At 41.5% G+C, this 12,236-nt stretch overlaps 1 protein-coding gene across 7 annotated transcripts in view; it reads right to left on the reverse strand.

The window, feature by feature from the left end:
* Nucleotides 1-12,236, reverse strand: part of Mast4 (microtubule associated serine/threonine kinase family member 4) — a 611,732-nt gene that overhangs the window by 46,308 nt on the left and 553,188 nt on the right. For all 7 annotated transcript variants that reach the window (XM_026788983.1, XM_026788984.1, XM_013353547.2 and 4 more), the window contains 4 exons: nucleotides 9,947-10,048; nucleotides 8,309-8,441; nucleotides 4,514-4,581; nucleotides 1,987-2,072 (listed from right to left, as the gene is read on the reverse strand). In XM_026788983.1, the coding sequence (XP_026644784.1) occupies nucleotides 1,987-2,072; nucleotides 4,514-4,581; nucleotides 8,309-8,441; nucleotides 9,947-10,048 (389 nt within the window). The remainder of the gene's footprint in view (nucleotides 1-1,986; nucleotides 2,073-4,513; nucleotides 4,582-8,308; nucleotides 8,442-9,946; nucleotides 10,049-12,236) is intronic.

A 12,236-nucleotide genomic window follows, 5' to 3' on the forward strand; every position in this document is an offset into this window, starting at 1 on the left:
AGCCTGTGAGCCCATTAATGACTTGGCCTGCATCCTGGGTGTTTACTAATTCACAGCTTGTTTAACTTCTTGTATATTCCCCACCATTCCCCAAAGTGTGATATACCTCATCTACTATGCAGTGGTTTAATTGCACTACAAATGAGTTTACTCAACCAATTAGAACTCCAAATACTGCTAAGAAACATGCCCAAGATTTATAAAAGTCTTGCTTCTCAGAACATCTTACTCCAGAATTCATTTTACTGCTGAAAAAGAGCTGAACAGGGCTCCAACCCTGTGCCTGCAAGATCAACCTGCTGGCTTCTTCCAGAAAGATTAAAAAAAACAACAACACAAAACAAGCTACAATAAACAAAGGAAATACATATAAAATTGCATGCTAGAAAACTTTCAGTGAGGAAAGCAAATATTGCAAAAAGATAACATGTAAAAGCATTCATGGGCTGCATCAGGAAACATGCCATTTGACATAATCCTGAAAGCCAGTGAGGCATAGGGAGGGCTCACAAATATTTAAGTTCTTTGCGAAGTTAATGGTGTGGAAAATATTAGAGGTGAAAAACCAGTTAGGAGAAACATCCCTTGCGGCACAATAAAAACCACTTTCTCATCTGCTCCTCTGTGGATAAATGACAATAAATGTCTCAGGGATAATTTATTGCTCTTCATATACAGATGGAATTGGGATTAATACTTAATTAAGATAGAATTCTTGGGCAATCTAAAATGGATTAGGTCATAGTTTCCATGTTAATCGCCCTTCTATACTACTTACTGGTAACTCAGAATTTACTATTTACAATTTGCTATGGTCACTATTTACTCTACAGCCTGGGAAGGAAACTGTCTATTGCAGTGGTGCTCAACCTTCCTAGGCTTTGACCCTCTAATACAGTTTTTCATGTGGTGGTAAACATTATGAATCATAATGTAAATACTCGACAGACAGAATATCTGATCTTCGACTCCTGCAAAAGGGTCATTTGACCCCCAATGGGTCATGAATCATGGGTTGCGAACCCCTGGCCTATAGAAATGGATCAAGGAATGTAACAAGAGGGTATCAATGGTTCCCAGCATAGAAACACAGTAAATGTTTAAAAACATGAAAACATTAACTCCGATGTCACCGTCACACAGATACTGAAAAACTAGTGTGTAACAGGGTACAGAAGTGTACCATGTGTGTGAAGAGCATGTCAACGGACAAAACACCAAAAAATTAATTAAAAAAACAAAAGTTGGAAAAGCAGTAGTGATGCAAGCCTCTAATTCTGGCACTCAGAAGGTAGAAACAGAAGGATTAAGAAATTCAAGGTCATCCTCAACTACACGGTAAGTTCAAGGTCAGCCTGGATTACGTGAGACCTTGTCTCAAAATTTTTGAGAAAAGAAAACCCATTATGAAAAGGGATACTAAGAATCAGGGGGGCGGGGGGAGTGGCAGGAATTTAGTGCCCACTGGAGAGTGAGAACGTGTTTTGAAGACATTTGGATGACTCCAGAGCATACCTCTCTTCCTTCAGGAATAAAAATGGATCAAGGAACAAATGTTATCTGTGGTTTTAGCGGTTTATCCAATTTAATAAACATGTTAGTATATGAAGTCACATGTGTGTGGCGTGTTTCACACAATATATAACACGTATGATATCAACCAAGAGTCAAATGCCTTTCAGCAACAAGCACAGATTTTGTCATAGAAACAGGAATATAGAACATTTTTCTTCTATTTTATAAAATCTTTCAGATCTTCTAAAATAAGTCCTGGGTCACCCACCAACTATGTCTTTAGTTGGGTCTTCATGTGACTTCATGTCACTTCAAGTGACTCTGGCTTCATGTTATACCCAAGGGGGAAGAAGTAGCCTTCTAAAACACCAGTCGCTGACAGCATCTACTAAGCATAAGGTAAAAGTAGAAACCAAATGTCGTACTCAGGTTCACTACAATATGCTAGAGGGCCTTGCTTGGATTACTCACCCATAGGCTCCATTGCTGATCAATTTAATCGTTTCAAAATCACTCTCTCGGGGTTTCCTTCGAAGTCTCAGGGAAGTATTTGAGCTCTGGGGAAGAGAATGTGAACAGATAAAATGCAGTTTCGATTTGGAGACACCATAATGCGGTGCTTAACCCGCAGACTATGGTGTTCTCAATAGCGGACCTGGGACCAGCTCCAAGGATCTGAGCTGCGGCTCCTAGCGAGTCCCTAGTAGCTTCATTTAAGCAAGCCCGTGATGCCAAAAGAATACGAGTGAAGGCTTCAGAAACTTAAGTTTCATCCTAGTCCTGCATTTTAATGCTAAGTCTAAAATGCCAAACCTTCCCTCTGCTTTCATTCAGAAAAGGCCAGGACAGCTGTCACCTGTGCTAGGGGAGAATGTGGACTCCCCAATCCTGACCAGACCGTATCCTTTTCACTCTGTGGACTCCCCAATCCTGACCAGACCGTATCTTTTTCACTCTGTGGCACTCTACAGATGGCAGGTGACAGTTTCTTAGATGTGGAACGCCTACTCATGTTTTCCAGAACTCTTACTATGTCTTAAATACCGCCATTCTGAATGACAGCTCTCTAAACAGTTCAATTGAACAGGAATGACCTTGTCGCTTTGAGGGAGTCTCTTGTGCCCCAGTCATCTCAGCAGCTGCGTAGCTCCACCAAGTCCAGAATTCCCTCTCCATCATTCTGGAAGACGCCATGATGTTGGGGTGTGTACAAGTCTCTCCTGTCAGGACGGCATCTCTACCCCCAGCACTCTGCTCATCTTTGGAAGGCTTGCACACCAACTCCTTACCTTATTACACTACTTCAGCTCTTCCCTTATCCTGTTACCTCTACTCAGAAAACAGAACCAGTCCATGGCCTTAAGGCTACTTGACCTCCTCAATCCAAACAGCTGCCAGTCTCTTGCACTTCCTCTTAGCCTCTGGCTATAGGACCTGAATCTTATCATGACTTCATCCACTTCCCTGACTTCCTCTCTGGAAGCAAGTCAAGCTGGGGACCATTTGATAGCTCTGCACAGGCCCTCTCAGCTCATTAACTCTTCCTTCCCGTCACTGATGATGAAATCACTCGGGTCTGCCACTGGAAAGGCTTGCTCCCTCCAAGCCCGAGTACTGCAGACTACAATCGCCAGTTTAATGGTTCTTGGAAATTTCAAAGGAACTGCAGTTTCAACACATCTCAACGACAAAAGTTATGATAATGAAATTAGCATAACAACTGTCAATTAGCACTTAACTATGGGACACTTCCTTGGCCACTACACATGGAACATTTCATCTAGCTTTCATCCAGGCGGAGAAGCTGGAGCTCAGAGAATTCCTTCCCCTGACTAGTATGCACCCTTTTTTTTATATTTATTTATTTATTTATTATGTATACAATATTCTGTCTGTATGCCTGAAGGCCAGAAGAGGGCGCCAGACCTCCTTACAGATGGTTGTGAGCCACCATGTGGTTGTTGGGAATTGAACTCAGGACCTTTGGAAGAGCAGGCAATGCTCTTAACCACTGAGCCATCTCTCCAGCCCCCTAGTATGCACACTTTGTAAGAGGTCGTTCATTTTCAAATCCGGGCAATCTGGATCTAGAGTCTGGGTTCTCGAACCTCAGACTACAGAACATGCTCCCACCTTCCTACCCACTTGGCTTCATCCTGGCTTCTCTAAGGGTGCTCACTTCTTAGGAGAATGTCCCCGGTCATCAGGAACTCTCCCCAGTGCCACCAATGCTGCCTCTTAACTGGCATTCCTGTATCCCTTTTGCTTTCAAGCCATGACTCTGACCAGGTCATCTCCCTGTTTACTCCCTCCTCTCTCATACGCACATTCTCCTTCATTGCTCAGTGGCTTCCCACGATCCTTAAAAAGAGGGCAACCTGCCAGGAGGTGGTGGCACCTGCCTTTAGTTCCAGCACTTGGAAGGCAGAGACAGGTAGATCTCTGAGTTCGAGGCCAGCCTGGTCAATGGAGCGAGTTCCAGAGAAACCCTGTCTCAAAAACCTAAAGAAAAAAAGCAACCTGACAAACGTGAGCAGGACCCTACTGACTAGTTTCCTTCAGCTCTCCAGCTCTGGAGTCTTCTAAGCTGTTAGCCCTCCATCCACCTTGCATGTGAAGGGTGTGTGCTTCTGTACCTTTATGTCCTTCCTATTCCTTTTCGCATTTTAGCTCAATGGCCATGGCTTGGAAAATCTTCTGAGACTGTCCAGCTCTGAAATCTACTCATGGAACCATCTACTAGCTCATAGTTCATGGCTATCTTTTCTTCCCAGATGTTATTCATTCTCATAGCTGCTATTTTGGTGTGTATGATGTCGTTTTATAAATTTCTGCCTTTTCTTAGGAGTGGGGCACTAAAATTATATGTTCGTGTTTTGCCCACAGACAATAAACATTTATGGAATAAAGTAATTAACACAGTCAAAAATCTCCAGATTTTTCCAGATGCTAAGAAACAGAAGAACCGGCATCGTATCTCATCAGGAAAGATACTTACACTCAGTGACTCATCCGTCTCTGGTGTTTCTGCTGTCCCGCTATCATAATTCCCCAACTGAGCCATTTCTAAGTTAAAAAAACAAAGGAGAAAGAAAAAGATTATTGAAATTGTATAAGGAGACAAAGACAAAAACAGAAGAGAAAAAGTTCTCATTATTTAAAAAGAGAAAGAACATTTTGGTCTCTACACCAATATGCATACTACAGTCCAAAAGTCAAGAATGGCAGCTGCCATTTTGAGCATGTTCTCATAACACTTTCTCTGGGTCTCCAGTTTTATGAATAGTCAGACCTGGGAGCATGGGCGACTGGGCCTCTGCTCCAGTGAGCAGCAGCCACTGGCTCAAGCGCAGTCTACCTTGCAAAGCCTTGGGTAAGCTGGCAGTTTTGTCTATTCCCAGGCTTTAACACACAGCAAAGATGCATTGGCTACAGTTTGGAGATGATTCTTGGTTGTAGGGACCCGAAGAATACATAATTCATCAGAGGTGATAATGGTGCTATGAAGCATGATTAATAAAAACTCTGGGTCAGAAATTGGGGTTCAACCTAAAGATCTGCAAAGCAAAACAGCCAGCCACTGTTTTTGCTACAGTGGTTTGCTACAGGTCCTACCTGGACCTCAGTCTGAAATGGCAATCCTACCTCCATGAATCTCAGACTGAAGACTGCATTCTGAGAGCTGTCTCTTCCTGTTTTATAATCGTCTCTAGGGCTGGGATTAAAGGCATGCAACCAACCAATTTCTATGGCAACTAGTGTGGCTATGGGATTAAAGATGCCTGTCATTATTGTTACTGGGATTAAAGGTGCGTGTCATTGTGGCTACTGGGATTAAAACTACGTGTTATCATAACCTGATCTGTAGGGCTGCCTAGTAGGGCTCTTTTCCTCTCAGATCTTCAGGCAGGCTTTATTTCTTAAAATGCAATGGAAATGCCACTACACTGGTGGGTACCTGGGGATGGATATGAAAATACTTGGGCTGCCACTTCCTAGCTGAGTGACTTTTTAGCTGCAGGTTCTTCTGAAAGACGCGAGCAATATTATGTCTCAGAGCTTTTCTGAGTAGTGTGTGTGCCACTGCATGCAATGCTCTTAGCGTAGTCACTAATAAGAATTAAGTGCTCATTCAATGTTGGTTGTTATTTATTAATTACATTGTTCAGAGTAGTCAATTCTGGGCTGGATGCCCAAGCTTGACACCAGCTTAAGTACTTCCCTGGTGGTCTAGTTAAAAGTGACAAAGGCATCTAATGTCTAATTGCTCAGCCCGTGGCTTGGAGACCATCCTTGAGTTTACACAAGTAAATGAGTGAGCCTAATTTATTCAATGTTCACCTTTAAGACATGTTTTATTAATAAGGACTATGAAAGAATTTTCTCCAAAAGCATTTTTAATTTTTCCAAACTGAATGTGTTACCAAAAAGTTATAGTTTTTTTTTTAAGCTGTTTTGTAAGCATTTAAGATTGTTTTTTTGGGCCTTTATTTCCTGTCTTCTGGGAGCAGCAATTATTCATAACAGAGAGAAGACGAGAAGCCACCTGGAGTGCCGCCTGTAGGGGAAAATGTACAAATTCCGGGTCCTGCAACAGCTGGGCAGTGGTGCTAAAGTCCCCACTTTAGGTACGGGTGAAATTCCTGAGTCAAACTCTGCTGAGAGCAAATGCTTTCTCAGTGTCACAGGAATGACTCAGACTTGAGTTTGACAAGCACCGCAGATACTCAGACTTGGTTTGAGGGGCTCTCAAGCAATGAGATAAGCTCTGGTACTGGGTAGCAGAGCTAGCTATAGGGATTTCTATTTGATACACAGGTACTGTGCTGTCCCACACAGAGATCACATCTATAGAAGGGCGCTCCTCCTATGTGACTTGTTTAATTTTATGGAGACACAAAGTAGCTTATGTATTTGCCCCTAGAGGACCACAGTCTGGCCTAGACCTCATTCCTGTGTACCAAAGGACAGTCCAACTTTGTCTGTTTTGATGTTATGAAAAAAAAAAAAAAGACAAGGAAGGAAAAGTATCTCAAAGCTTGTCAAATTACCTGGAGACATCACATTTTAAATATTAAAATATATATTGGAAAACTATTCTCCGAATGAATCATGAAAATTATTTGGAGTAAAGAAAAATTCCCAGGGATATATTTACACAACTCAAATGTGTCAAAGATCACTACTGTTTTTTTGTTTTTTTTTTTAAAAAAAAACATCTATTTAGATATAGAAGAGAACATCACATTATTCATGTGCCAAAGTTCTTCCTATAGTGACATTTACTGCCAGGGCGGAAACCCGCACAGGACTCACTGGCTGACAAGACACTGGCCGATGCAGCCTTAGCAATGTCGCATGAAGAGTCACTCTAACAGGCTCTGGCAGCCTCTGCTCTCCAATTGTTTTAGAAAAAAAAATTAAAAGATGGTTCTGTTTTAAATAGAATTTCGGCTAAATAACTGCTATCTGGGAAATCCATATTATTTGTAAACAGTGGGCAGTAATGGGATGGAGCCAGAAGTCAGCGTTCGAGGCAGGAGGCTAAGCCATCATTTTGTAATGCCTGAAGAGATTTTTTAAAACTCATCTAAATACCATTAAACATCTGCCCTTTTTATTTCATTGATTTAAACCGTTTCTGAAGACTCATGATTCCGAAAGGTAAAGATGGTAATTTAAAAGCCATGGGAGAAAATCTCTCCCAAGGGAACTTTTCAGAAAGGCAGCCACCAGTCTCGGTAAGTGATGAATCTGTTGTGGTTCGATTTCAGTACAGTATAAATTTATCTGGCATTATCTCCCAGAAATGCATGCATCATTTCCCTAGAAGCAAAGATACAACGTCCGCAAGAGCAAACAAAGCGGGGAGAGCAGGAAAGAGCAGGGCAGAAAGCGGAAGGCTCCCTAGCTTTGGACAGAAGAGAAAAGTCTCTGCGCCAACATTTACCTCCATCACAAACAATTAGGCAGGTTAAACACTGCAAATTCAATTTAATGAACCAGGAAGACAATTTGGAGATAGGGTGTCAATGGCTGGTTTTGAGTCCCTTTGGGCTGGTATGCAGACTAAGTGCTGTACATACCAAAACACAAGTGTTGAATATAACAATATATAACAATGATATAACTGTGAACCAGAAAGGATGGGAGGGGACAGCAATATTAGATATTTTGAGAAACTGCTTCAGAACATTTCTGATTTCCTAAATTTAACACACTTTTCTTTCTTTATGTGAATCAACCATGCATCCTTTTACAAGCTTTAAAAGGAGCTCTTTTTTGACCACTGGCTCTCTTGTACATATTACAGTTTTTCTTGCTTACTTGAGATAAGTAAGCTAAAAATGTACCTCCCAATGCTGCTCTCAATTTAAAGCCATCCACTGTAGCGGCTTTACTCCTAGATTAAAGTGAAATGTCAACTTTAAATGAATGACGATTTTTAGAAACACTCGGAAAATTAAAAGTGCTCTCCAGAGGGAGCCCACTGAGCTTTGCAAAAGAAGGACTCGGGGAAGACGGAATCCACGTGCTCCAGCAGACAGCAAGCACTCTCAGGACTGCAGGGCTCTAGTCCGGAGAGGCTAGCCCATCCTCTAGCTGACCGGCACGGGGGCATGTCCATTTCCTCCTCTGTACTCAAGGATGGCTCTGTCTTTCAAATATTAACTGGGCTCCCCCAAAGGGGGCTTTTTCATAGAGATATCCAACACAAGGAAAGTAAAGACTCATTATGAAGTTCTAGATGCCATGGTCAGAGAAAGGACAAGGCAACCCTACTAGCACTCACCTTCCAGAGGGTCCTTATTGAGCCCCAGCTGGCTGATGATGTACCGGGGGATGTCAGTTTTGATTCCCTGGCCTTCTTTGGCATGGCCTTCTGCAGCTTCCAATAGGTAGTAAAATTCTTCAGGATCAAATTCCTGGCAAATGACAAACATAGATTAGTAAATATTTTTTTGAGTCAAATAGGTCTGAAGTTTTATTACCTGCATCTTATTCACAGCATAGCTGACGTGGTTGAAAGTTACATATGAAGAGGAAGCAGAGGCCTCTACCCAGTACAGAATTCTCACTTTATATTTGAAGTCTATTCATCGTCCAAGGCAAGGCCTGCACCATTAATCTCAGTATTTGGGAGTCACATGCCTTTAATTCCGGCACTGGGGAGGTGGAGGACAGGAAGGGGTATGGGTGGGTGAAGAGAGGAATATAAACTAGGAGGAGACAGGAGCTCAAGGCATTCAGTCTGAGGATTCATGAAGACAGGATCTTGCCACCTTCGGGCTAAGTATTAGGTAGAGGTATAAAGCCTCTCTAGTAGCTGGCTCCTTCTCTGATCTTTTAGCTTTATCTTCATAACTGACTCGAGGTTTTTATTATTAAGACCAATTAGAACTTGTGCTCCATTACTGTTGCTCCTTTATGAGCTGAGGTCTCAGTGTGTTGCCTGGGCCAGCCTCAGATTCCTCAACTTAAGAAGTCCAACCTTCCACCTTAGTCTCCTGAGTAGCAGACTACTGAGGTGTGTGTGTGTGTGTGTGTGTGCCACCATGCCCAGCCTGGTGTGCTTTTCCCCCAAAAGTCTCCCCTGCTGTGTCTCATCAGGCACTTTTATGTATTTATGGAGCTATGAATATTTCCATTTCATAAAACACGATGAATGCTAATTAAAGTGACAATGAAACCAAAGCACCTGCGACCGCTTACGTATCGTGAGTGATGCCAGAAGCTGTCACACACGGAGAGAGATTAGTCGTCAGCAGAAGTTAAAGTCAATTTTAATACTGTCTTAACAGGCCCTTACAGAATTCTTCTGCCCAGATAATCAACTTTGTTTACAGTTTTGACTGAAATCTCAAAGTATTGTAAAACCAGAACAAAATTGAAAAAAAAAAAAAAAGAAGACATGATCACTCACCAAAAAGATACAAACACTAAAGGTAGCCAAGGTCTAAAAGTCTCTCCCTCCTGATCTGGATGATGTCTTTCAAATGGGCTGTAAACTAGCCTGTATCTCTAACACAATGCATTTTAAAAGTGCTCGTTGTAGGCATGGCTCACCATATCTCTGACTTCCCTCTGATGAACCTTAGCAACTCCAGAAACATGAGGCATGGGGAGCAGTTTAAATTAGCGGTGGCGTACGGTTAAAGCTAAGCATACTATTGTCTGATCATCCTGCAGGGTTGACCAGAATACAATCTGACTACTGCTTAATAACTGCACCGCTGCCAGAATGCCTTCTCAGAGTCAGAGAAGACGGGCCACATATGGATGCCATCGTGAGCATTCATAGGTTGTAGGCCATCCTGACTCTTTTTATTTAGTGCCCGTGGTTGAAGTGAAATGGAACTGGAGCTTCCGGATGGTCGCTACTTCCCACAGTTGACAATAAATAGTACAGTCACATCTACAGGCAACTCACCAAGCACTCCAACAGCCGGGCAGGGCGGGCAATAACAATTAAGATCTTTCGGACTAGCTGTTTAATAAATGCCAGTTCTCCACTTTCGGAGCGATCATGGGCCTATGAAAAAGCAATGAACAGAAAAATGATACAGAGGGCTCCACTAAATGGGAGAGAAAATCGGCAAAGCATGCTAATTAGGTAATTTCTTTTAAATCAGAAATTAAGCGACTTAAAAAACACTTTCAACAGGCACTATCTTTGACATAAATGGACACTATCAGACATCGACAAAATAGCTCTATTAGCTAAAGTTTAATTGCAAAACTTTGATTTATTATCTTTTAGAAATCAAATGTAAGGATAAGGACCTGTTAACATGAGCCACGAATGAAGGAGACACTAATTTTATGTCCCACTAAGAACAGGATGCCAGCAGAGGCAGCTGGGCAAGAGCGAGGACTGAGCCGATGCAACACTGTGGACGCACATGTCTAAGGTAGGTGTGGAATGTTTCTGTTACCCTCGTCACCTAACATGGGCATCTAACACGCTCATGGAACGCAGTTTATGCAGACGGTATGATGAACCTGCAGGTTAGTTATTTTATCACCTCTGGGATGTGTGCAGTCCCAGTGCACATGTTAAGGAGATGTTGTTTATATTCTGATATACACATAGATCCGACGACCCTTGTGGAATAAATAACACCCAGGCACTTAGCTCAGGCACACTGAATGGGCTTAAGTGTGTGTTAAATTTGATTTTACGTGTTGCCTAAACACAGTAAGTATTGCAACAGCAAGGCTCAACTTGTTAATTGTCACTGACATTTTTAATATTATTTGAAGGAATCTAACAATACAATATTAAGGCTGGCATGGGATAAAAATCTGAATGAAAACCATTCATGTTCATTTTTTAAGGCTCTCATAATTTTTAAGGCTCTTTTTGTTTTGTTTGTATTTTCAATTGTTCTTATTGAGCTATACATTTTCCCACTCCGTTTCCTTCCTCCCCCTCCTCTCCCACCCTCCCCCTTGCTCCCCATTCAGCCATTAAAGGTTAGGTTCACAACCAAAAATATAAGAAATTTTAAGGTTTGGTGATACATATTTTAAGGATTTAGGAAAAGAAACTAATGCATTTCTGGTGCCATAGGTTATAATTTCAGAAACATTAAGAAACATTTTTTATCAAGCTTAGGGGTATTCACCGATGACAAGTCCTATCTCCAATTGTAGACAAAACTTAAGAAAAATGATTCTAACATATATACTGCATTTAAGATAATATCCTAACAACAGCTTCCATGAAAATAAAAATGAGGAAATAACTATAGAATATGTTCTATATCTTTAAGTAAAAAATACCCCTCACCTCAAACACAAGCTATCTTTAAATTTTCTTCTGATATTTGTTATGCAAGAAAAAAGAATTTTGGATAAATACCATGATTATTTTGTATTTTACCATGAGTATTTCCTTTTGTAGTTCATCATTAATGAAACACAGATCTCCAAAGATAAACTGAAGAACATACAAAAAGCCTGTCTAACTCCTTGGTGACACTTGGAGTGGGATGTTGCTATACTAATTGCTGTCTTATGAATTCACAAACACAATGACTCTCGAGGACACTGAGGTACACCATTGTTCTCCCCAAAGGAGAAATGGCCAATTCAAACTGAAAATTTCCTTTCAAAACCCATAAACATGATGACACATCCCAACTTCTAACAATTACCAGCTATGTCTTACTGCAAGACATATGAGCTCTATTAGCTCAAATAATATTTTATTTACCAAACTGGTGCAGGAAGACCAACTTCACTAAAGCAACACCCAGTGAAGGGGCACAGCATGAGAAGAAAGTGGCTTCATGGTCTCTTGCCGCAGCTCCAAAGGCGCTAGAGGAGTCCCTGAGTCTGTATTGTAAGTATTGGCCACTATTGAGAAAGACCTGTGACCCAAATTTGAGAGCTAGGGTTTCCTTTGTGTTTTGTCTTTTTTGGCTAAACACACCTTAGTGAAAAAGAGACTGCAGACATAAAAATCATTCATTTGAAATTGACCTCAACCCCGGGACTTTAAAGGGCATCTGTTAAATCAGGCTATTCAAGCCATAGGGGGATCAGCGCCTGAGGTTATGGGTAAGATTCCCAATGGAAGATGATATCTCAAAGTTGTTTTGATTTGCATTTCCCTGATTGCTAAGGAGGTTGAGCATGACCTTAAGTGTCTTTTGGCCATTTGAACTTCCTCTGCTGAGAATTCTCTGTTCATTTCAGTGCCCCATTTTTTAATT

This window comes from Microtus ochrogaster, unplaced genomic scaffold, assembly GCF_000317375.1.
Source record: "Microtus ochrogaster isolate Prairie Vole_2 unplaced genomic scaffold, MicOch1.0 UNK11, whole genome shotgun sequence".
In the NCBI taxonomy this organism is placed as follows: Eukaryota; Metazoa; Chordata; class Mammalia; order Rodentia; family Cricetidae; genus Microtus; species Microtus ochrogaster.